This window comes from Caretta caretta, chromosome 10, assembly GCF_965140235.1.
Source record: "Caretta caretta isolate rCarCar2 chromosome 10, rCarCar1.hap1, whole genome shotgun sequence".
Lineage (NCBI taxonomy): Eukaryota > Metazoa > Chordata > Testudines > Cheloniidae > Caretta > Caretta caretta.
Genome location: NC_134215.1, coordinates 65,765,222 through 65,792,525, shown reverse-complemented (window position 1 = coordinate 65,792,525; position 27,304 = coordinate 65,765,222). Strand labels below are relative to the sequence as shown.

Genomic DNA, 27,304 nt, shown 5'->3' with positions numbered 1-27,304 from the left:
TGGGACAATACAGATAATTAATAACCATGTTATGAGCAGGGTGAAACCTTGTTACAAGTCAAATTAAAACCTCGCTGAGACTGACAGGTGGGAACATTTCTTTCAGTTATCATAACTATAAGGAGAAGTCCATCACAAACTCCTGTCTAAGCAAAAGAGGTTGTGAACCCACTAGGAGATTTTGGAGTGAGGGGCTGGAGGCATTTTGTGGCATAGTGGTTTGGGTAGGGTTTTGGGGGAGTGAGGGAAGGTGGAACACACAGCAACTGAGAACAGATAGAACAGAATTTATCTCTGTAAATAAACAAAATTTCCTCAAAGAAAGTCACAGACTCCATCAATTTCTACATCCAGCAGGAATATACCTAGGGCCCTGAACTTTGACTGGCTGCTTAGGTCAAAAAGGGGCAACAATAATAACTATGAAAGCGATCAAAGTAATTATAGTGCAGTGTCACTCTCCTGCCAGGTATCTTTACCACCCCCTCTTTTTCCACATAGAATTCAAACGCCTTCTCATTCTTAAAGTTCTTCCTAGCCTATCCATCACCTGTTGCCTCCCATTGCACCTTGCACATTCTTCTCTCTGTGTCGCTCCATTCATCTGTTCATCCCATTCTCATCTTAGTACCCCCTTTCATGCTGTTTCTTATGTTTGGAACGATATCCCTCTTCCTGGTCACCGTCAATGAAATCCTGGCCCTACCGAAGTCATGAGAATTTTGCCCTAGACCTTAAAGAGGCCAGGATTTCATCCGAAGTGTCCTCACTCTCTTCCTTCTAATCCTCTCTCAAAACCAACTTGTTTCATCCACTCCTCCTTGTGTGCTGCTTGCAGCTGCCCCTCAGTCCCTGCTAAAACTTACAACTTATCTGTTTGCTCACTATATAACACAAAGATTTTGTGTAACACAACTCAACTGTTAGTGGTTGACTTTGCAATCATAACAGTCTTTTAACATAATTTTTTGTAGGTAAATATTAACATAATTCCTATTTTTAAGAAAGGAAAAAAAAGTGATCTGGGTAACTACAGGCCTGTTAGTTTGACTTCTGTAGTATGCAAGGTCTTGGAAAAATTTTTGAAGGAGAAAAAAGTTAAGGACATTGAGGTCAGTGGTAATTGGGACAAAGTACAACATGATTTTACAAAAGGTAGATTGTGCCAAATCAACCTGATCTCCTTCTTTGAGAAGGTAACAGATTTTTTCGACAAAGGAGATGCAGTGGATCTAATTTACCTTGATTTCAGTAAGGCATTTGATACGGTTCCACATGGGGAATTATTAGCTAATTTGGAAAAGATGGGGATCAGTATGATAACTGAAAGGTGGATAAGGAACTGGTTAAAGGGGAGACTACAATGGGTCATACTGAAAAGCGAACTGTCAGGCTGGAAGGAGGTTACTAGTGGAATTCCTCAGGGACTGGTTTTGGGACCAATCTTATTTAATCTTTTTATTACTGACCTTGGCACAAAAAGTGGGAATGTGCTAATAAAGTTTGTAGATGACACGAAACTGGGAGGTATTGCCAATAGAGAGAGGGACCTCGGAGTATTGGTTGATCACAGGAGCTGCCAATGTGATATGGCTGTGAAAAAAGCTAATGCGGTCTTGGGATGCATCAGGCAAGGTATTTCCAGTAGAGATAAGGAGGTGTTAGTATCGTTATACAAGGCACTGGTGAGACCTCATCTGGGGGACTAAGGTTGGGAACCAAAAGCTGTCAGAAGCTAGCCTTTTCAGTTGGCTGAATACTCCGTTCCTAATATCTTTCCCTGCTTCACATGCCAAGTTTTGTCATACACAGAAATCCCTCCTTTTGTCATTTCTAAACTGGATTACTGCAGTCTGCTCTAATTAGGGACCTCTCGGAAACTAACGCTGGTGCAGAATGCAGCAGTTATGTCAGCTCTAGGGATACTTCACCCATCCTTTTTCAGCTGCTCAGGCTTCTCACTGGATTTCCAGTGCAATTAAGTGTTAAAGTGTACTTTAAAAATCCAGTAAATAAAAATATGTTTTGGAAGTCTTTTCTTTTTGCTGAGGTATACATTTTTTAAATAGAAAAGGTCTCTTTAGATTAAACCTCTAAGGGCCAAGATCCTATTAATTCAGTGTTTGGCTTGTGGAAAAAACAGCTAACTATCATTTTACCTTTCTAGCCAAGACATATCATAATTCTGTGTGGTTAAAAAGCCCCATTTTCTAAACAATATAGCGAAGACATTTAATAGGTTTCTGTTTAGAAACAAACAAAAACCAGCCACATATTTTGCCTTTCAGTTTCTTGTAGCTGAAACCATGGTTTTTAAATTAAACAACAGAATTATAGGAGCAAAGCACATGCACTGGAATGCAGAATTTGGCCCTGACAATTTGTAGTTACTTTTTAGATTACACTATTTCTAGAACAGGATAAAATTTGGCCACTAAATTACTTGTGGACAGTTTGACAGCATAATTGTGCTTAATTGTGGACAGTTTGACAGCATTTTTGTGGACAAGTGAACAGCATTTTTCAGCTTCTCTTCTCCTCTGTGACCTCTTCCCGCTGGCCCTCCTCCACTCATGTAGCATATGTGCCATGCATATGTAACCCTTCTGCCCATCAGAGTTGCCAGCAGCAAGGGCCGGGTTCAGTATCTAGGGGTTCCATTCCAATAACACAGTGCAAAACCGGCTCGAGCCCCCACGCAGTGACCTGGGACAAATATATACCATCTCCGCTGGGCTCCTCCAAGAGGCAATACTTCCCCTCTTGCAAGCACAGAGTCTGAGTGTAGCAGAAGCCTTTTAATAACAGAGAGAAACAATGTGGCATTATGTTGGGGAAATACCACCAGTAGGATTCATAACACAACCCATGAGCAAAAACCCACCCCAAGCAAATTGGGCCTTTGGTTCTTGCGTCCAGCAACCCAAAAGTCACCCAAAGTCCCAAAAGTCCAACAACCCAAAAGTCTCTGTCCTTGGTCAGTGCAGCCCCAGAGTTCAAAAGTTTATCTGCAGAGTTTTACCTCCCAACCTGGGTGGAAATGGGGGGGTTAAGGGGCACCTTACGTGGTCCGAAGCCAATTGCCCCACCTCTCCATGGGGCTCGGCTCTGCTCTGCTCCACCAGCCATCCCACGAATCGCTATGCTCTGGCAGCTGCTCCGCTCCACCAACCATCCCGTGAGCTGCTCCAGCCGTCTCGCAAACTGCTCCGCTCTGCTCCACCAGCCGTCCCATGAACTGCTCCAGGTGTCCCACGAACTGCTCTGCAATATAGCTTTGGGCCCCCCCCCCACTACTTAACACAACGCTCAGTGATTTCAGCCTGTAGTAGGGGAGCCCCAGTGCTGGTGCACCATTGGCCCAAAGTGAATTCAGCTTCACAGTCTGTAACTAGACTCCTATTGGAATCAAAACTAGATCCAATATTCCACAGTGGAGAAAGGAGAAGATGCAATTAGCATGTAGGACCTTCACCAGGGACCCATACCACCAGGCTTTAATACCTATCCTCAGCCTCTCTCCATTCACTGGGTTTTGGAACCCATGACCCTTGCCTAACGAGTGCTGCTTAGTTGATGGCGAGTCCCTCCATATAACAAAAGGCCAAGTACAGTTCCACTGTCCTTGATTCACATAATCAGGATAATAACAGTTTATTCCTGCCCCAATAACAGAGAAACTGGGGCTCCTACAACAGCCAAAGTGACCATCTAGGTGGGGTGGGTGTGCCTATGCAAATGAGATCAGCCCCTGAAGTTCTTTTCCACAACCCGCCATGACTCGCCACCAGATGTTAGGGTAGAGCTCATCTTAACTCTGCTTACACATAATATTCATCAATGTATGCAGTGAGTGTAGTGTAAGGTGAGAACTCACCAGTCTTGGTATCTTCAGACTGCTATATAGAAAGTTTATACTTATCTCTAACATAAAGATTTTGTGAATAGATAGGTGCTGCCACAAAAGATTCCCATTCAAATCTCCTCTTTAACATGTCCTTGCATCACATGCCATAGTAAATATCATGCTGCTTTCATTACTGACGCATGGAAGTCACACAAAGAGCAATAATGAAAAGCAGTCCTGTCATTTCTGAATTTTTTATGTTGTCATAATTGCAATTATATCCTATGTATCATAAAAGTAAAATTTGAATAAATAGGATCCTTAATGGGAAGAGCATTACAGACAATCTCTATTCTTGTACTTTTTGTCTCTTCCTTTGAGAAGACATGTTCTACAAACAGCTCTCCCAGGAGATTTGACAAACTGGCAGCACTGTCACTTTTTCATTAACAACAGATTGTATTATTAAATAGTTTGGAAATCTAAGAACACCAAGTGACTGGACCCATTTGCCCTTATATAGTAAATTATGAGGATAGTTTTCCATCTGCAACAGCAGTTCCTTTGCCCAAGTGGTCCTGTTCATGCAGAGAGGTGTTTTTGCATATATGTAAAAAGAAAAGGAGGACTTGTGGCACCTTAGAGACTAACCAATTTATTTGAGCATAAGCTTTCGTGAGCTACAGCTCACTTCAGTGAAAGCTTATGCTCAAATAAATTGGTTAGTCTCTAAGGTGCCACAAGTACTCCTGTTCTTTTTGCGAATACAGACTAACATGGCTGTTACTCTGAAACCTTGCATATATGTAGGCTCTTCAGAGAGAATTTGCTCTCTCTTCTAACACTTGTTTTTAGAAGTGAAGCAAAAATGTTCTTTCTTTGGTGTGAAAGTCAGTTATGTTTCTCACTGCCAAATTGTTACTTCATGAAAGGAACAGGCTATCAGTAGGATAAATTTATATTATTATATTTATATCAGAACACTACAATGTTCTGAATTAAGGTTTATCAATATATACTGTAGATTATTATGCACAAAGAGCTCACTCCTGCAAAGTGCTGATAGGATGCCCCATGAAGGCAATGGGATCTGTGTTTTCTTTGTTGCAAAATAACATTTTCAACCATTTCTGTCTCTTGCATTACAGTTTTGTTTTTTGCATTGGACACCAAGTACAGAAGGAATCTATGCCCAGGCCCAGGTCCAAATAATGCTTCTTTTGACCAAATGACTGGGCAAGATGTGGCATCACCAAGAACTACTTGTGAAGTACATTATTTTTTAAAATAGAACATTAATCCTTCAAATAGCAAAGAGTCATGGATAGCACTGCAGGTTTGTCACAGTGATAAAAATGTCACAGAGTGATTTTTCATTTTATCCGTGACTCTCTGTGTCTGAGATTTCTCTTGCTGCACAAGATTATGTAGGCCATGAATCTGGAGGGGCCACCCAGTTTTTGGCCCTACCACTTTAACTGCCACAGCCCAGCTCGGGGCAGGTGATCGGATGGCAGGGTGTCACGGGGGAGGACCCTGCTTGCACACTATGGCGAGAGCCAACAGGCCAGAGCACGGAGCTGGGTCAGGTCTGTGGTACAGGAGCTGCTGCTGCAGGGTGAGTGGTGGGCAGGCCTGTTGTACAACTCTCCAGTCCCTAGGCCACACCACCCAAGGGCAGGACTTGACCCCGCCAGGTGGAACTCTTCTTTAAATGGCACTCCCTTGACTTCCCCCAACCCCTTAAACCTGTGACTTTTACTAAATTGACCATGACTGGTGGTGACTTTTTGATTAAAAAATGCTGTGACCAATCTGCAGGCCTAGCCCTGAACAATATCAGTTGCAGCTGGCGCTTGTCTCAATGTGCTGTGGTAGTTTGTCTGCTCTGCCAAGTTTTCTTCCTTCTTGTTTCTTTTCCTTAAGATTCCACTCTCAGTCAGCATCCCATCAGCAATTTCTTCCGTTTCTCTCACTAGCTTCTCTCCCCATTCTCGCATGACTAACCATAGTGAATTCAACTCACAGGATTGTGGGTGCATTGGATTCTGTTCAGTGTTCTGGGCTGAGTGAACCACATGAAACTGTCTGCTTAGTGAGGGCAGACTTTAAACTGATAAGTGTCTGAGAAGTGGTGAGATGTATCTGGAGAACAGTTAATGCCAAACTGCAAAATGAAGGGCTGGATTCTTGTGAATTCTCTTTCCCTGATGTTTGCAGTGTTATAAAAATTTGCATTCAAACTAAAAATATGTTTTTGATCATTTTAGCCATTCTAAGCAATTTTTTGTTGTATTTCTTTTTGCTATATAGATACTTCAAAACAGTCTGTAAGCTTCAGTTTAACTTTGAGCACAAGTCCCTTTGTTTAAAAGCAAAGGTCAGTGAACATACTTTCACAATTACTTTATAGTAAACAATGATATATTAGGCCAAAGAAACTATGACATTCCTACAGACTTTATTTATTGGTTGGGTAAAGCACCTATCATTTGACTATAGGTCATACTTAAATAGAAACAAAGAAAAAACATCATAAAATCCACACAATATAGCAAACCTCCCAGCCAAAGCCATCCAGGCAGAAGAATACCAAATAATCTAGTAGTAATAATCACACACAGGCTTCAAACTGTCATTTTACAAAAAGACTGCAAATAAAAGGTGAACACTGCAAAGTGCCCTTAGGTTAACTAATTCAGTCTTTGGCAGACTGGGGGTGGGGGTGAAGATAGAGAGCAAGTTTTAGAGTTGTGGAGAACTCAGACACCAAAATGTTTCAGAACTCCAAAATTATGATTGCATTATAGCTGGTGATACGTTTGCTAGTATTTAAATGCCCAATTTATATTTTAAAAATCTCAACACAATTCAAACTATTCCATTTGTATCCTTCCTGCTGTTGGGATCTAATCATCAGAATTTATCAAGAAGCTAAACAGTGGTGACCAGTCTGAAAATACTCCAATAATACTCTGTTGTAGCTGTATATCTTGTCAATATACTAGGAACGATTTTGTTCTTGAGTTATTTCACCTGAAGATACAGATATTCAATTCAAATGATGTCCTCTTTTCTGCACCTGCAACTAATTACAAAAAAAGCAAACATCATTCTGGGATGTATTAGCAGGAGTGTTGTAAGCAAGACACAAGAAGGAATGCTTATGCTCAAATAAATTTGTTAGTCTCTAAGGTGCCACAAGTCCTCCTTTTCTTTTTGCGGATACAGACTAACACGGCTGCTACTCTGAAACAACTCAAATAGTGTGTCCAGTTCTGGGCACCACATTTCAGAAAGATGTGGACAAATTGGAGACAGTCCAGAGAAGAGCAACAAAAATGATTAAAAGTCTAGAAAACATGGCCTATGAGGGAAGATTGAAAAGGTGGGTTTGTTTAGTCTGGAGATGAGAAGACTGAGAGAGGACATAAAAGTTTTCAAGTACATAAAAGGTGGTTATAAGAAGGAGGGAGAAAAATTGTTCTCCTTAACCTCTGGGGATAGGACAAGAAGCAATGGGCTTAATTTGAAGCAAGGGAGGTTTAGGTTGGACTTTAGAAAAAACTTCCTGTCAGGGTGGTTAAGTACTAGAATAAATTGCCTAGGGAGGTTGTGGAATATCCGTGATTGGAGATTTTTAAGAGCAGGTTAGACAAACACCTGTCAGGGACGGTCTACATAATACTTAGTCCTGCCATGAGTCCCGGGGATTGGACTAGATGACCTCTCGAGGTCCCTTCCAGTCCTACTATTCTATAATTCTAATTGTGTGTGCAATGCATAACAAAACTTGGAGCGGGCACCCAAATGATGATAGGATTTGTGTTTCTGGTTGCAGGTGCAAAATATGTGTGCACAATTTTTATTAATGTAAAATTATTCCCACAAAAGGGAGGCAGGACTAAGGCCCCACTGAAACGCTGCCCCAAAAGCCTTATAAAATGACTATTAAAGGGTATTTGGCATTTAAGGGAAGTGAGAAGGGGTGGGGTGATTTGGTCTAGACTCTTTTACTGACCTGTCAAAACTTAAAATACATTTGATTTACTTTATTCTCACCCCCTGGCTTGGGGGTGAGAATAAAAACCCTGTAGGTTTTTTCGTTATTAAAAATTACTGTTTGTAAACTTGGGAAGCACCGCGCTGTTTGGCAGCTAGTACACAAATAAAGAGTTCACTTATACTAATACCAGATGCCAGTATTTTTCTAACTTGTCCAGTTTCAGATAAAAAGGCCTGAACTGTTCATCTGTTCCTTTTTTGAAGATTCATATTTGGAAAAACAACAAATGCCTAACCCTACTTATATTACTGTGGCCTGGCTGGATAATACTATCAGCTCTGTTTTGATTGCCTTTATCCAATAAGATATTTGGTTCACACGAGCTTTAGCATGGGTTGGGATGGGGTTATGCTTGTGCTTTGTGTATCTTACTTGACATGTGGGTACTGCCCCACTAAAAGACAGAATAATTTGTGTGTCCATTTGATAGGCAGATGCCAGGATAAAACATGGGGTGGGAGATCGTCAACAAGTGGAAAGTGTCATAGCTCCATTGAAGTCAACAGTTGAGAATCTGCCCCAAGGAATGTTGATAATGTCCAGACAACTTTGCTGCTACTTGGGAGCTCTCTGTGATTTGAGCTCTTCTCAGCTCATGAGTTAACAAGACTTATTTTTCAGGGTGATTTCAATGTCCATGTCCACAATAAGTCTCAAGCTTTCACTCAGTGACTCCCTGATATAGCTTCAGGCTCAGCCTGGACACACTGAAGGAATTAAAAGAATAGTTTTGTTATGGCCAAAATATAATTGTTACTGTTTCCGAATGTTATCCCCACCTCTTTTGGAGTAGAGGGACTGCTTTAATTGTTCATCATAGGAGCTAGCAGACCCAGGTGGGTTCTAGATACCTCTAGGCAGGGCTGGATTACGGCGGGGGCTTTAGGGGCTGCATCCCAGGGCCCCGGCTCAAAAGGGACCCTGCAAAAATGAATCACAGGCAGCGATCTCCACCTCTGGGCCGCTAAAAGTCCTGCGGTGCAGTGGGGCACCCAGGCAGGCTGCATGCATACCGTGGCCCCACGCCACTCCCGGAAGCGGCTGGCTGCTAGCACGTCTCTGCAGCCCCTGGCAGGTGGTGGGGAGCAGGTGAGGCGGCTCTGCACACGGTCCCTTCCCCCAGCACTGTCCCTACAGCTCCCACTGGCTGGGAACATGCTGTCCCGCTCCTCTCTGGAGCCGCAGAAACATGCTAGCAGCCAGCTGCTTCCAGAAGCAGCATGGGGCAATGCAGGCAGGCAGCATGCCTGAGCCCTGCTGTGCCACCGGCCGGGAGCCATATGTGGTAAGCACCTCCCAGCCCGAGCCTGCACCTCATACCCCCTCCTCCACCCCAATGCCCTGCCCAAGGTCAGAATCCCCTCCTTCACCCAAACTCCTTCCCAGACCCCGTACCCCCTCCTGCACCCCAAACCCCTGCCCAGCCCACTCCAGCACCAAGCTCCCTCCCAGGAAAAGACTTGTATACAGGGGCCCCACAAAATCTAATAGCCCCGAGCCCACAGGAGAGTTAATCCAGCCCTGCCTCTAGGGCAATGGTCTTCAACCTTTTTATGCACAAGATCACTTTTGGAATTTAAGATCAACCCAGGATCTACCCCACCCCTTCCCCGAGGCCCCACCCCACTCACTCCATTCCCCCTTCCCTTCGTCACTCTCTCTCCCCCACCCTCACTCACTTTCATCAGGATGGGGCAGAAGGTTGGGGTGCAGGAGTGAGGGGTGCAATCTCTGGTAGGGAGTTTGGATGTAAGGGTCATATGGTCACACGACACCTAATCTCATAGAATCCTCTGGACATTTCATGAATTTTACTTTTTATTAGTGTCATTTGTGGTTTATAGATCCAAAATCCTTCAGGGATTGTCATAAATCAGTGTAACATTCCCAACTGTGGGGTGTGCATTGACTGAGCCTGGGGCAGGGGGTTGGGGTGCAGGAGTGAGGGGTGTGGGCTCTGGGAGGAAGTTGGGGTGCAGGAGGGGTTTCTGGGCTGGGGCAGAGTGTTGGGGTGCGGGAGGGGGTGAGGAGTGCAGGCTCTGGCCAGGAGGCACTTATCACAAGCGGCTCCCAACCGGCGGCGCAGCAGGGCTCAGGCAGGCTGCCTGCCTGCCGTGGCCCCACACTGCTCCCGGAAGCGGCTGGCTGCTGGCACGTCTCTGCAGCCCCTGGGGCAAAGGGGGGAAGCAGGTCTTCATGCGCTGCCTGTGCCCGCAAGCACCAGCCCCACAGCTCCCATTGGCCGGGGGCAGCGCACAGAGCCGCCTCCGGCCCCCCAGGAACCACAGAGATGTGCCAGTAGCCAGCTGCTTCTGGGAGTGGCATGGGGCCACGGCAGGCAGGCAGCCTGCCTGAGCCCCTCTCTGCCACTGCACTGTTAGCAGCCCGGAGATCGCGATCGACTGGCAGAGGCTCCAGGATCAATTCATCGATCACAATAGGTTGGTGACCACTGCTTTAAAGTATAATGTATGCCACATCACTATTGTAAACAAGGACATAATTTGAGAACTAGGCACAGTAATGGTTTCATTTAATTTATATGGAGCTAGTGAAAATATGAACTGTAATATTTCTGGGAGTCACCAGGTGATGCTATTACAGATACTTCTAATTATTTTTATTTGAAAGTACAGTATAAGCATCATCTCTGGGAGAAATGCTTATGGTCAGCTCTGATGCAGTTATTTTTGAAAGGGAGCATGGTGGCAATAAAGTCTTTTCTGAGTTTTTCTTTCTCTGTTTCTGTCCTTGGGTGTAGTTACTGGTTGCTTGTTTTGTGGTTATAACACGTAGGCAAAGCAATCCATGGTGCCAAAACATTAACTTTACAGAAGGTTTGCCAAATCAACTCACAGTAAGATGAAATACTGAGTTCCTTGACTGTAAATGACTTTCATAAATAAAACCATAGGTCCCCAATCTTCTGCTAGATTTCCAGAGAGCTAGGCGAGTTTGAGGTTCCACTGAGGCAGCATATTTGTTTCTCGGAAATTAGAGAAGATTTTTCTTTAAAATGGAATTTTTTTGGTTTTGATTATTTTTAAATAAATAACATATAGTCTGAAAATATTAAAGGCCAGCTATTTTCTGATTTGTTTAAGCAGATTTTTGAATTGTAAATAATGTATTAATGTAAAGCAGTCAGAGAACAAAAAATGTCTCAAATGGCAAAAATAGTTACCAATAAATAAATCTCAAGCAATCAAATGTAACAAATGGAAGGACTGTAACATAGACTTGGAAGAGCTGCAGTACAAGAGCAAACAAGAAGAGAGAACAATCCCAGTGATCACAGAAAAAAGTAGAGATGCAATGGACAGGGAGTGATCGGTGGACAGTGTGGGCATAGGCGTGGGTTTTGCTCCCCTGTATAGTATGTGTAGTATGAATTCCATTGAATAGCACTGAGCACTGAGTTCCTGTTAAAAATAACAATAAAAAGAAAGCCCCTTCCCCCTGGATGGTTTAACTTTCAGACCATAGAACTATGGCCTATTTCAAAAGGCAGCAGTTTAATCAATACCTTTCAGGCCATTTGTTGTGCTCTTCCAGTGCTGGTTGTCCCATTGTACAAGACTTGCACGTAAATGTTTGTGCAAAGCTTAAAATATTTGGTATTAGACTTGTTGGAGCCCTGATCCTCTGTTAAATTAAGACGTTGTGTGCAGTTGTTCTTTGAATGACTGCATATTATGTACAAGCGGAATCAAGATAATGTATCATTGATACAATGCTGCCTCCCCAGAAAGAAGTGGATATTATTAAACAGGAATTCATGATAAACATCAGTGAAGTTGGAAGCCTTCTGGTGCTACATATTTACAGTTGATATCCTTAGAGGCACTAAAGAGAACTGATAGAAAACTAGATAGATGCCTATTTCACACAATTTCCCCTAACAGCATAGTATGAAAATAGTTTGAGGTCATGTTTGGCAACTACTTGTTTATGAATCTATTGCCTTACCTGAGTGCGGAGAGACTCTTCTTTTTAGTCAAATGCAACTCTGATCAAGGATGGTTTTATGATTGGTGGGGCCCTACGCTATCAGAGAAGGGCACAGGTGTGGGGAGTATACAGCAATGGATTTCCTCCGCTCCAATCCCATTTGGCAGTAAGTTTCCTCCTACCGTCAGACCTGCTTCTGTAGTGGAGAGTGGGTCACCTTGTGAATCAGCTCTGTGCTACATCAGCCCAAAAATATTGGGGATTTAGAGGGGGTATAGAAGTATAGGGACCAAATAGTTGCTTGCATTGCATGTGCCTAAGACCAGATTTGCTTGTGTCTAAATGGATATTTACAGTTTAAATTTTTTCCCCCACCAATGCTGGATACATAACTATACCAGACTGACCCCTGGAGAAACACTGTTATTTTGTTTTTTTGCATCGCACATAACATTGTATTAGTTGCTGAGCAGCATAATTAGTTTTTTTTCCAAATTCAACAAACATTCAGCTCTCTCTTGACCATCTCTAGTACAGACTGATTGGTTAAGAGCCCCACTAGGGGCATCTGAATGGCTAATCTAATGCTGTCTTGTGTATTGGTGACACAGCAGGTCAGGCTATTCCCTTCCGGAGGGAGTACGGTTTATTCTGTACTGGTGTTTTTAAAGTACAGGGACTGTTGTTCCACGTTACACATTTTTTATTCTCTGAACTGTGGTCTCTGCAAGGAGAATAATTCACAAATGTGTCTTCAGAACGAGAAATTGTAACTGTTAAGTGAAAACTTAGACTTTGGTAAAAGTTGATCTTTAATCTAAGCTGCTTTTTAATACTTGAGCCCCAAGAAGTAGGGTTTTGTTATGTCAAATGTAATGGAAAATGCTAAAGTGACGGTTCACACAAAAAGCACTAGATATGTTGCCACCAATATCATGATGTTTAAATTGTATTTTGTTCTATCATCATAATCCTCCATTTATGTATTTCACCATGGCACTTTCAAGAGATGAAATTAAATCTTGTCTACACTAGGGAATTCCACAAAAATAAAACAAAGCAAACAAACTGGTACACTCATCAGACTACCCAAATTGGTGTCAGGGCATCTGGGAGCCCCATTACAAATACAGCTTTGGCAGCCCTCACCACAAAACGGTGGCAAAAATGTCAGAGCATCTTGAGCCTTGTAAAATCTCTCTGTATTCACAGAATAGCTGTATTTGCAAGCCTGGCTTCTACTGGAGTCACTGTAATGCACATACAGTGAATCCACGGGGCTCCAGTGAATCCTTATGTTCCTTATGGAACGGAACAAGATTCCATGTGTAATGAAGTGACCTGTTAAATATAGTGAGTATTTTGTTCCTCAGTATTTTGACATTTTAATGGGGATGATATCTATCCACAGAATGAACGGTATGCTACCTGAACTCATTGATGACATTACAATCAAAAAGCAAAATTTAAAAGAGTTAATAGACAGAGAGCTCCAAAGCAGTTCATGTGCTCTGATGCATTCTCTTTTTCATTCTCACTGTGTGTTTCTCTCTCAATCTCCCCCCATTTTAAAAACAATTTAGGCTGGGATTTTCTATAGAGTGGCAGGGGTGGCCAACTGGAGCCTGAGAAGGAGCCAGAATTTACCAATGTACATTGCCAAAGAGCCACAGTAATATGTCAGCAGCCCCCCATCAGATCCCCACCCCGCTCCCAGCACCTCCTGCCAATCAGCACTTCCTCCTCCTTCCCCACACCTCCTGATCAGCTGTTTCATGGCATGCAGGAGGCAGGGGGGGAGGAGGGCATGGCAGGCTCAGGGGAGGGGACGGGAAAGGGTGGAGTGGGGGGCATAGTCAGGGGTTGAGCAGTGAACACCCCCCGGCACATTGGAAAGTTGGCTCCTGTGGCTCCAGCCCTGGAGTTGGTGCCTATACCAGGAGCTGCATTTTAATTTGAAGAGCCGCATGTGGCTCCAGAGCCACAGGTTGGCCACCCCTGGTCTATGCGGTTTAGGCTTCCAGCTCCCATTGGCATTCAGTGGGAGCTGGGTAACTAACCCCCTTAACCCTTTTGAAACTCCCACCCTAAATGTTCTGTCTCTTCTCCCTTTCCAACTAGTGCAGCTTAATATTTTTTCTGATGTGTTAAGTGAGCTAATCAAAATGTCCAAGACAATGTAGGTTCAAAATGGTATCTGCTGTTCAGTACACAGTTTTCATATGTTGTCCGGAGGATTTTTTTTCTACACACAGTATAGCACATTCTGCCTACGTAACTGTAAAATGGATCAACTCTTTTGGAGCTGTCAGCCTTCAATTGCATACGCATTTAAAGTATAGCACAACAACATATTGCAGTGATCCAACAGGGCAGAGTGATGGCTTTTGGTCTGGTTGGCTATGTAAGTTACTTTTTAAAATTACTGTTTGGACTAAATTTATGGCCCCGGCATAAAGCCAGAGTGATCTGTCTTTGTGAGTGAAATGTGTGGAGTTTCTTGATTTAAAATTATACATAATATATACTGCTTTATTAAATATTAATTGGAGATGCATGAAGTCACCAAATACACTGAGGTATAAAATGTACCGTTTTTGGAGAGGGGAATTAACACTCTAATCTGGGCCAAGATGCAGGGCTACAGAGGGCCTTTGGACTGCTCTTCTCCATTGTTCGCACACTCTGTTAGAGTGACTGGATCTACAGAGTTGGATTTCTCACTGCCTCACTTTAATTCTCCATTCCACCTTCCATGTCAACCTATGTGGAGCCAGTAGAGACTGCTTTCAGGGAAGACTAATTAGGGTACATCTACACTGTATTTTAAAACCTGTGGCAGCACGTCTCAGAGCCTGGATCTACAGATTCAGGCTCCCAGGGCTTGCACTACACTGCTAAAAACAGCTGTGTTGATGTTTGGACTCAGACTGTGAAGCCAGGGGTGGAGGGTGCCTATGGTTTGCTTTTGCAGACATACCATGAGGCTTGTGGAGGGTGGTGTGCAGGTCCTGTGCACCCCCTGTAAATATCTAGTCAACTAAAGGAACTTTGAAGGAATAAGTTCTATTTCCTATGTAAATAAGTCACTGTTAATGAGGCATTTGTTTGTATTATGTATTTACTGAAAGGTTTGGACTGGTCCTCCCGTAAATACGGAGTATTTTGTAAAAACCTTCCAGAAAAAAAGTTCAGTTAAAAACACACACAAGAAACCCCCAAGCATGAACATCCCTTGGGATGTTTTACTGTTTAAAAATCATATTTAAATAACATAGTTGCAGCGCTGTTAAAAGCCAAAAAAAAATCATGATTGAGCCTGAGGCTGCCCCTTATTTCAGGAAGATGTAAGCTCCCCGCATTATCTCTCCAGAACAGAATGATTTTAGGGCAAAGCATGAGCCATAGCTTTGGATTTTCTGACTTTTTCAATATGTGCCAGAGGCTAATATTAATATTAGTAATTGGGTTTGCTTAGTGGTTTTCCTGGATTCTTTTTGAATCCTTAGCCCTCAAATGTCATGATGACTTGTCCCTCTGCTGGGGGAGGACTGGCTGCAGTTCTGAGTTGCCTGTCAGAGATCACTTGAAGAGCAAGGTTATGCTTTATCTCTGAGCTGAGCACTAACTCTCCAGCTCTTTCAGCTCTTGCTGGGATTAACATTCTTTAAACAGATTTTATAATGACTAGATTAACAACAGATTACTAATGTCAATTAGAGATGGGCCCAAACTTTGACATTCGCCTCTAGTTTGGGATACAAATTATCATGAAACGCGGGTGTAAGGATCTAGGGTCCCATTTTGACTATAAATGATGACTAAAACTTCTATCTCTATCAATTAAATTTGCCCTCAAGTTTTGTCCTACAAATTACCATGAGAAACAATATTGCAAATAAATTACATTCCCTACAACTATTTCCTTTAAAGATTATCCAAATACATAAGTGCACCTGAAAAACGAAATAAAATTAAGTTAAATGTGCTGCAACTAACATACATTTCCCCACTTAAGATAAAGTACAGAAGAGAAGAGGGCTGGAAAATGGGTGAATTCTGGCTCTAAATGAAAATGCTGCAATTGAAAACTTTCCAGAACAACATGTACTTGGATCAGTATTAAAGAGAAGTTCTTCGAATATCTAAGCCAAATGACCTAGCATGCTGATAGTGCAGGGCATATTTCACAGTTGTATAAATATTTAAACTGTTTTCCAGCCTATAACACAAGTAAATTAGATTTTTTTTTTAGCTAAAAATAAAACCAACCTTTATGACTACCTTGTAGTAACCCATCTTTATTCTGAACTTGACTGGAATCGGTCAGTACTGTTATATTATCACTGCAGAGAAGTACTTTATTAATGCTTCATTGCAAGAGGACATAAGCTCTCTGACATGGCAGTGAATTTTATACAAAAACATCTGAAAGTTACACTGATGCACATGGTCTGCTCTCCCTCTGGCTCTCTACAGTTTTGGGGAATCCTTGCAAAAGTGTCAATAGGGCCCCATTTATTTCTGCCCTTCCGATTCAAGGCAATATCTAATAATTGCAGAGCCTTTGCTGCATTATAATTAAGGCCCTATCAAATTAATGGCTATGAAAAACAAACCATGAACTGTGAAATCTGGTCTCCGCTGTGAAATCTGGTCTTTTGTGAACTTTTACCCTATACTATACAGATTTCGTGGGGAAGAATAGTGTTTCCCAAACTGGGGGTCCCAGCTCAAAAGAGGATGGGGGGGGGTTCACAGTGTTATTGTAGGGGGTCGTGGTATTGCCACCCTTACTTCTGCGCTGCCTTCAGAGCTGGGTGGCCGGAGAGCGGAGGCTGCTGGCCAGGCGCCCAACTCTAAAGGCAGCGCCCCACCAGCAGCAACGCAGAAGTAAGAGTGGCAAGACCATACTGTGCAACACTTACTTCTACACTGCTACCTTCAGAGTTGAGTCAGGACCCCTACAGTTACAACACTGTGAAATTTCAGATTTAAATATCTGAAATAATGCAGTTTATGATTTTTAAAATCCCATGTCCATGAAATTGATCAAAATGGACCGTGAATTTGGTAGGGCCCTAATTATAATGCATTTGAATTAGCCAGTGGAAACATAGAAGAATTTTTCAGATGTTAGCAACAATGAATACTTGTTGAAGCAAGCTTGAAAATAGCTTGATATTTCATTTTTCTTCTGTTTTCTTTATTCTCATTGTTTTCTTTCCTTCTCTTCTTCCTTTTCCCGTGTCTTATCTCATGCATCTAAATCTTCCTCCCCACTTTGCTGCCTCATGTTTTCGTTTCCCTTCTCTATCTCTGTTTTATGCTCTCCAGGAATACGTGCAATGATTATGACAAAGATCCTTCTAGTATACAGGAATCTGGTAGGGATCTTACTGAATAAAGTCTATACTAATGTTGTCACCAACAGAAATCATTTTAAAATGGATAGTAGTCAGTAGTTTGTCATACAGATCTTTTGTTAATAATGGAACATAGTGTTTATTTTGAGTAAGGCACCCTGAGCATTGATTTTGTAATGTAATAGTGCATATTTAATACCTTGTAAATGACCGTAAGACTATAAGGGTAAATTACTATCTCTAACTAAATATATTTCTAGAAAAAAATAAGTGTGTATGTGTGTGCGTTTTATCTTTCATAGATTACAGAATGAAAAATGGATGAATGTAAGACCCGGTGACGTCATTAAACTGGAGAATAATACATTTGTAGCTGTAAGTAGTTCAGATATTTTCTTCCATAATACAGGTCACAGAGAAATCAAATAGTAACAAATACTTGCCTCTCTCTATCTTTCTGTGTGTATTGTTGCCCCTTGTTTCCCACATGTATTCCCACAAGTTCCTTTGGAACTTACTTTGACTCTATATCACTGAAAATACTTTTCTCAGAAGAACGGTATTGTAATCAAGCACAAATATACATCTGAGTAATGTTTAAAGTTTTATTTACATGTATAGAAAACCACTTTTCACTTACTCCTTTTTGCCTGTGTAAAATAAGGGCCTAAAAGGGTATTTACAGCTCATCCTGTCAAGGTCTATTATATTATAAATTCTCCTTCAAAAATACTGTGATCTGTCAAGTAAAAGTGGGCACACTTTATGATGTGAAGTATTGGCATCACTAACACAGCAATGAGTTTTTTGAATCCTATCTAGTGGTGAAGGCACTATGCATGCACGGTATGCTGAATTCCTGTACCCAAAATCCTGCAGTAATTTTTCATTTCGAAACCTTAATGTTCATGAATGGGAATTATTTTAAATCTGAAAAGACTCAATCTTATAAATTTTAGACCAGATTATCATCTGATTTCAATGGAAGTACGCTGATTTACACTGTCTAAAGATCTGGACCTTATGTAAAAATATCAATTAATCCACCTCATGGATTTATTGAAGTCATTGGAGCTATGCCAATTTACACCAGGTGAGAATCTGGTCCATAAAGTCTGTATGTATGTATGTTTTCTCTGTTCGGTAATTTAGGGAAAAAATTAAAATTTGTTTCAGACATTGAGAATTTTAAAGAAGTATTTGTGCTGTATATCTAGAGAAGAAAAATTACAGAGAACATGGTGGTGTATCTTGGAACTTTTTTGTATCTTATATGAGCCTTTTCTCAGTCCTTTTACAGCTTTTCAAGATGATATAATATATTTAACATCACTTCTTTTTTTACAGGCTGATGTATTACTTCTATCTAGTAGTGAACCACATGGTCTCTGTTACATTGAAACAGCTGAGCTTGATGGGTAAGTTTTAATCCGTTAGAGTAGTTAACAGAATAACATAATACATTTTAAAATATATTATTTATGTGTGTGTGGCATGTGGACACCAGCTATTGATCACAGATATATTTTATTCCTAACAGGAAAGGAGTACTTGTAGCACCTTAGAGACTAACCAATTTATTTGAGCATGAGCTTTCGTGAGCTTAGCTCACGAAAGCTCATGCTCAAATAAATTGGTTAGTCTCTAAGGTGCTACAAGTACTCCTTTTCTTTTTGTGAATACAGACTAACACGGCTGTTACTCTGAAACCTGTCTTTATTCCTAACGTTCTTTAAGTGGCTTCTACATAGTCCCACCCTTGGGATGTGTTGATGATGCAGCTCTGACAGTGTTACACTTAATAACAGTGAAGTTGGAAAACTTTTGCACCCCCTCCTACCCATCCTCTTGCTATTCCTGCATGTTATGAGAGCAAGGCTATAAATGGAGGGTATGACGCTCCAGTTTCTTCTGTTCCTTCCCATTGTGGTTGCAGAGACTGGATCTTCCCTGGATCCACTTCTTCAATCAACAAGTGCCATTGGCTAGTTTTAGTTCTTGGTTAGTTCTGGAGTGATTTTAGTCCTTTATTTTGTATTACTTTATTTGAAATTCTTTCTTCTACTTTTATTTATTAAGGCTCCTCTAGGTTCTTCACCCCAATGCAGTCTCATGGATCCTATGGTGGTTCCGAAAGGAAAGTGGCTCGGATTTTATCCTTCCATCTTTTCTACCTCTGATGGCCCAGAGTTGGGAAAGATGGAAGGTATCTAGCATGCTTAGGAAAAGGACACTTTCCTTCTTAGTGCGTAATATGTAGAACCTTTACTCCCAAGAATCTCTAAAGAGCACCAAAACCAATCCCATGCCCTTCCATAGCAGAATGCCCTGGTGGCTAAACCCTCTGGTGTCAATCATTTCAGTTCTGTGAATAAAGATAAGCCTGCATCAGCCCCAGTTTCCTCGGAAACTAAGATACTTGTGATATCTTTGATATTCCTTAAATATTTTGCCATTGTTAAAATCTGCAGAGCTGCAGCTTGGATCTGTATGTACACATTCACTGAACATTACTCCCTTGATTTAGCATCCAGGTCTGAACTGAAGTTTTGTAGAGTAGTACTTCAATCATTGTTTAATTAAGACTCCATGTCCCACCTTCCTTATTTCACAGTCCTGCTTATGAGATTATCCCAAGAGTGGAAGTGTGTAGAGACCACTCGAAGTATGACTCACCTCTAACCAGAGTTTTTTTATATGAACTCCGCACATTCACAATCCCCGTCCGTCTTGACCTCTTCCCCAGAGACCTTATTACAGCCATGGACCTGAGGAGTCATTGGAAGGAGCCGAAGTGGATGGAGCAGCATGCCACTGATGTATAGCCTCTCTGCATTGAGGAACAGTGAGGGGAGGGGTGTGAGAGAGCTCCCGTGGCACTGCCGTGGAGCATTGCACCATCAGAGCTGCACTGCTAGCACATCCCAAGGGTGGGAATGTGTAAAGTCTGTCTCAGAGAACTCCAGTTACAGGTGAACAGTGTGTGAATGGTGTACTTGTCAAATGCAGTAACAGTTTTAAATACATTCATGTGAAGATCATCACAAAGTTCAGGGCTCAGGTCTTTGGTGCTTATACAGCACCTACTGCAATGTGGGTCCTATTAGAAACCAATAACAAATAATAATTAAGGAAGTCACGTTTTTCTTTCTGCTCATTGGTGCCATGTACTCAGATACCATGGTGATAAATGACAGTGTAAGAACCTAAATAGTCTGATGTGAATGATAGTTCATATAGATAAATAGTCTTACACAAGACCAAAACATGTAATGAAATATAAAACTGAATAACAGATAGAAAATCACATAAAATCATCATCATAAAACCAAAGTAAAAAAACCTACTCTAACAAACTCATTTATAGCATATCTAACTATATGAACCTTTCATACTGAGTTTCTGAATACCAAGAGATAGTGCTGGGAGTAGTTTCCTTAACCACACATATCCAAGTCCGACTTCACCTCTTTAAAAGAATTAATATTCTCACTTGAAGAAAGTAATATATATTTTTTTCCAGGAGTGAATGACTGACATCATTGGTTTAGATACTGGTAAATTTGTAGATACTGTACTACTTTAGCATGGACATAGCTTAAGCTGCACTAAAATTTAGGCATTAATTTGTTTGGATTTTTATTATTGTTAAGTATTCTAATATCTGTTCCAACAACCATATGCAGGTGTGTTCACTTAGGAAACTTTGCACTTCCTTCTAGAAAAGTATGTGATCTTTAACATTAGTTTTTCCTGCCTTAAAGCACAGCAGTTGAGGACATATCCAAAGTTCTAGACCTCTTTATTTGGAATATCTAGGACTCTGAGAAAGGCCTCTGCCAGGGTATCCCATTTTCCCTATTTTCTAGGGGAGATTAGTTCAGTGGATAGTCGGTGGCCGTTGCGATTGCTCAGCAGTCCTGGAAATCAGGCCACTTCTTTAGGTGCCTAGCTTTAGGCATTGAAGTTTGGAAAATGTTAGTCCCTGTAAGTAAATTAGTATTTAGTCATAAAGGGAGCTCTCTCAAACCCACCTCTTAAGAAAGGGTGACTCCAATTCCCCCTTTTCCCAGTTCAATTTCAGCTACTGTAAAATTAGGGTTTATTACATTTTCATTAAAACCTTTTTTCATAGCTCAAATATCAATCTTTGCCGTGGTGTTAATCTCTTTCAACTGGCAACTGCTCTGCCATTCCTATTGCAGTTAGTAATTTGTGCATGATGACCGGATGGGCTCTGACTAAATCATATTTATTATGTCCTCTGTTCAAAGAAGCAAAACAAATTGTAGTTATGCAGATGTGCATTCATTATGATGCCAGCACTTATTAAAACTGAAGCTCCTTCTCATGTTTTTGAATCAGTTACAAAAGTGTTCTTCCAGAATAACATTAGAAAGAGCTATCTGAATAGCATCTTTCTATAAATGTGCTGTCTTAGTCCACAAAGTTAGATTCTGTGGTACTGAACATAGGTTCATGTGGGTGAGAGAAGGCAGGGCTGGGGGGTTATGGAAAGAGTCTTATATAAAGGTCATGTTATTAATTTTACAGTGAGACTAACCTAAAAGTACGTCAGGCTTTACCAGATACTTCAGAACTTGGAGCAGATATTAGAAGGCTTGCAGAATTTGATGGTAAGTGGTGATAAAAGTTAATTTGCTGAAACCAAGGTTTTTATTTTTGGGTTTTGTTGTTGTTTTGTACTTGGAGGGGAGAGGTAAATGACTCCAGACATTAAACGCCAAGTTCTCATTCTTTCACTATCAAGATTAAGGATGTTGTTTAAAAATATGACTTTCAGATTCTAAATCATTGTCTTATTTTTTGGGTATGTCTTAATGGGCAAAAAGGGTTATTCAATCAAGTTAGCTTAATAATAAGTTAATATGATTAAAAAGATGTTAAAAAGTTAAGATGTAAACTAACACATTTGAAGCCATGTTATCTGGCTGTGTTGTAGCTTGGGGCATGGGGATGAGTTAACTTGATTAGCTTAACATTATTACATAAGAACATAAAAGTGGCCATACTGGGGTCAGACCAAAGGTCCATCTAGCCCAGTATCCTGTCTTCTGACAGTGGCCAATGCCAGGTGCTCCAGAGGGAATGAACAGAACAGGTAACCTTCAAGGGATCCATCCCCCGTTGCCCATTCCCAGTCGCTAGGGACACCATCCCTGCCCATCGTGGCTTATAGTCATTGATGGACTTATCCTCTCTGAACGTATCTAGTTCTTTTTTGATTAAAAAAAACAAATTAGTTTTGCCCATCAAGACAGGGCCATAGTGAAGTTTAGCAGATGTAAAACCTATATCCTAACCCCACAATTTATATATTGAATCTTCATTCTGTTTTCACTTTCCATTACTTTACTCACTGTTGCCTGTCCTTTGACACCTATGTAACTCCATGGTTACACCTACACTGGCAACTGCACACAGGTCCAAGCAAATGGTTGTGCCAGAGCCCCCGCCTCCACCAACCACATCTAAACTCCAGAAGCACAGGTTTCAGGGTGTGTACAGGGCAAGAACATTAGCAAGCCTAAGGGGCATGGATGTGAACATGCTTCAGGCTGTGGCATAGCCCTGTACCTGTGTCAGTTGGTAGTGTGGACAAGGATAAGGTGCATGTCCCAGGTATTGAGTTCAGTAGTCCTCCAACCCTGTTCCCACAACACTCTGAACCCTTTCCTGCCTGACCCTTACCCAGAAATATAAAGGTCCCTGTCCCTGCTGTTCTCACCCATAGTAGCAAGCTGTGCTGACTACTTCACAACTTTTCTGCTGGACTCTTTTCACCAGCACACATAAACAAGGAACATACTCTGAGAGCAGCTGTCTATCAGCTCTGTGTCAGCCAAGCACACACAGGCCTTGATAAATGTGTGGTTGGAATTCATTGTCCTCCAGTACCAGGAATTCACAACTGTACCAGGAAGTTTCAGAAAGTCTGGCATGGGCGGGTGTTCACTGTACTCTACTGCATATAGGCAGGTACAGAACATATATTCATGTTCAGCACAGCATATTTGGACACCTGATATGGGTGGGTATGGGGTACATGGATAAGCATACATATGGCTCTGTACAGGTATCCAGTCGCCAGAATAGATGTAGCCCATGAATCTTCCTCTGAAAACTCTGAGGAGCAATAGGAACCAGACAGTGTTCTCCAGAGGCCTGAAAAAAAATGAGAACACTCCTTTCAACATTCACTATCCTGAGAATGAGAGACCCTTAGTCTCACAAGTGCAGTTTGGAAGAGTCATTCTTGATTGCCATCTAACCCGCAGGGTTTTGCTGTTCCTTGAGCATGTTTTAATTGTTCCTTTCCCTCGTATCTCTTTTCTCTTCTCTTGTTACTCCTTTGAATAAAAGCATGAATAACAGCATCTTCAAAGTTCAGTTAAACTGCAGCCATATTTATATTTTGGAATGTCTCAAAAGCCCAGTTTACAATTTTTATATTGTTTATTATATGCTTATTATATTTGAAACATCTTTCTGGATTCCATTAATACATTTGGTAACCTTTTGTAATAGAAATACTTATTACAACTAGTATTTACTGTTCAAAAATTGACTTCTTCCAGATTCAGAAGGATTTAGGTTATTTAACAAGGACATTTTTAATGGTTGTGTCATGTGATATTTTGGTTTGGCCAAAACAAATGTCATTTTTTTCCCCACAAAATGCCTTAAAAAAGTTATTAAAGTAAATAGTATATGAAGCCAGCAAATTTTGTTTAAAATACTTACTGAAGTATTTATGGGGCCAGTTTTCCACTAACAATGTAATCATAGATGAACCTCAAACTGTCTGGAGGTAATATATAGTTGAGATAAGCATCCAAAAGTACACTGCACATCTCAACTTCTTCATATTATTTTAGTCTAAAAATCATAGCAAAATATTTTGAGAACAAGTCTTCTCATGAACAACTTTCTGGTTCAATGGAGTATAATAACAATACTTTTTTGCATTGTGCTAGTACTTCAGTTTCTGGTCCTCAGTGAAAATGACAAGTACAGAGTTGCATCAGAGTGATGAAGGGCGAGGACAGGTGTGATTATAATATCATCTATTTCTGCTACATTCAGGGTATAACTTTTGGTAGCACTCACTTGTAATTTAATTAAAAGCAAATGTCCTGACATATGGAGCAAAAATTTAGACTTTAATAGCATAATTGTAAGATAATGAAAAATGACAACAGTCAGTTGCAGATACAGTTCTACACTGTATCTTCTTTACCTGGCATTATGCCATTTATTCAGGTATAATCCATTCCCCTGGTTGGGAGCCCTCCTGCTTGACACAAGCATATCGTTCCAATGCTAGTCTCCAAGTTTTAAGAAAGGCTCATATCTTAAACTGCTGAAGCCAACTGAGGACAGAATACAACCCCCTGTTGTTCATTTTCCAACTTCTTAAAAGTTTCCTCAGTTCCATGTATAGCTTTTGAAGCAAACATTTGACCTTGTCAAGAATTTTCTAGTTTATTCACCAAAACATGGATGCTTTTAATCTTGAAGTGTGAACACGAGAATCTCGGTCGGTAATTCTGATTGACTGTCAATCTCAAATTCTCTTTGTAGTTTTGTTGCTCAGTTTCCAGTCTGTTTTTTACACGCTATCATTGTCCAGAAATTCACTGGTACATATATTTTAAAGCAGACAGGGATAAAGAACTGAAACAGAAACTAGTTCAGGATAACCATACAAAATGTTACTTCACAAACATAATAAACTTAAACTTCCCAAAGATTACACATGTTCATTAAAACAAAACATAACTGTTCTACATCAGCATCTAGTAATGTTTCACATTCAAATTGAATTGACAAAGCCACACATGGACCTCCATGTGTCTGAGGGTGAGAGGGAAAGGGATGGTATTTAAAACTAACATTAATGCAGTGTTGATTTTGTGAAATTGAGCACTCCTTATTGCAGGATTAACTCACCTATATTGACTAAACTGTATATTTTATTATAGAGATTATGTAACAAAAATAAAAGTACAGAAAGAAAATTTGAACATGAAGGGACAAAAGTGCCCATGTTAAATCTTCATAGTTTTATAAACCTTCTGAATTTTCTTCTTCTTCATAGAGGACTATAAAAAAGCCATATTCAAAGTTCCTTGCTTCAGTCATTTTTGAGGAATGCAACCACAGAAATTAAAATTGGGTGGGCCTTCCCATCTCCCCCCACCAAAAAAAATGGTTGAACTGATTTTATTCAAATTTAATTTAAAAAATCACCTTTGTATTGAGAACAAAGCATGAAAAATTTAATGACCAATGGAAAAGCGTGGCTGCCTCTCAAACGTAACCATCTCAAATGCACCCATAGAGTTCACGGTAAGCTTTACAAACACTTAAGGGAACAGGGGTTCCTTTGCAAGAGGCTTACAGTCTAACTCACACAAAAGAGATGGAAAATCGGATACAACAGTGGATACAGATGATGCCAGAGTGCAGATTAATGTTCTTGATTAAAAAGAAGCAGGTTTACAGAGGGATTGGAAGGAACAAATGGTAGGCTGTTGCACACATAAAGGATTCTACCAAAAAGCACATGCGGTTTGTGAAGGAGATAAAAGGAACTCTGAGGACAGAGAGCTGGATGGAAAGTAGGACATGTCAGGGGTGCAGAGCCTTGAAAGTGAGGACGAGAAACTTCAACTTGATGCAGTACAAGAAAGTGAGCTGTTTAAAGGAACTGAAGAGGAAGAGTTGATTTATGGCTGCAGTTTTGGACAGACAGAAAAGAGGAGTTGGCAAGTAGCGATTCCAAATTGGAGGTTCCAGTTGTGGAAGCAAGTGATGAGCAAATAATGGGTGAAAGATGTAGTAGCAGGAACAAAAGGTCAAGGGTGAAATTTTAAATATCTAAATTGATTAACTCTTATGATTTATGCTTCATTTGGAGGGTGATGATGATTTAATACACCAGTTTGACTATTTCCTTGATTATGAATCTAAGAGCTTGATTGAAAATCCACTGAAATTAGTGAAAGACTCCAATGTGGATTACAGCAATACTGACGCTCAATCAGTGGACAATAATCTTCTATATTATGATTTTCATGGTAGCAAATGACAATTTTACAACTTGTTGTTATGTCACTGTACTGGGATCTTTACTGTTTGAATTCATGTTTTTATTATAATTTTATTTTTATATTTTAGTCAAAGTTGTTCGACGTAATCTGGAATGAATTTCAGGAAAATATGTCCTTAGTGTCTTGAGAAAGGTTTTTTAGGACTTTGTTTAGACTTTATATGGAATTTATTGCTAAACTCATGCATGATTCCACTAACAAAGTTTCATGGGAATCATTTTAGATTATTTCTATTAGTCCCCAAATCTGCATTAAGGCTTTGTTTGGTAGGTTTTGCTAAATATAGGGAATATAGATGACAGTAGAGAGGCTCTCTGCTGTAATGGTGTATTTAACAGTTTTCAGTAACAATGAAAATGTGAGTTCAGTGTCTTGAATAAATCTAATTCTTTGGATTGCAAACTGCTCTTGAGCCAATAAAAGAAGGGGTACATTTTTGTCTAAATAATTTATACAATTGGTAAACTTATATAAATGGTTCTAACACTGAATAAATATTTACATTGAGCCAGCATTCTTTTTTTTTTTTTAGTTTCTTATTAGAATTTTATGGGCATTGAAGAGTTTTTCCAAGCAAAGAGAATCTAAAAATATACATGAGCTGCACATACTTCAGTCTGATTTCTTTAAGTAACTACAGTATAGGCCTTTTCCCATTTAATGCTGTCTTTTTCATCTCCCTGATTTTTGACTGCTGTTGTGATCTGTTTTATGCAACTTATGACAAGTTTACATATTTTGCATGGCTGTTAATACTAAATTCTGTATCAGAGAAAGGTTTAGGAGTCCTTTAACAGGAAACATCCAATACCTTGTGGTCATTCTGACAGCATATCATGCAACTGAAAAAGAGAAAAATATAACATTTATGTTTAGCAAATATCTATTCACATTTTATTACATCAGTTCTCATGATAGTATACAGGGCTTGAAATAT

At 40.5% G+C, this 27,304-nt stretch overlaps 1 protein-coding gene across 2 annotated transcripts in view; it reads left to right on the top strand.

Annotated features, from left to right (window-relative positions):
• ATP8B4 (ATPase phospholipid transporting 8B4 (putative)) overlaps positions 1–27,304 on the top strand; it is a 156,936-nt gene that overhangs the window by 58,318 nt on the left and 71,314 nt on the right. For both annotated transcript variants that reach the window (XM_048867295.2, XM_048867297.2), the window contains exons 6-8: positions 17,533–17,605; positions 18,578–18,648; positions 21,785–21,867. In XM_048867295.2, coding sequence (XP_048723252.1) covers positions 17,533–17,605; positions 18,578–18,648; positions 21,785–21,867 — 227 coding nt within the window. The remainder of the gene's footprint in view (positions 1–17,532; positions 17,606–18,577; positions 18,649–21,784; positions 21,868–27,304) is intronic.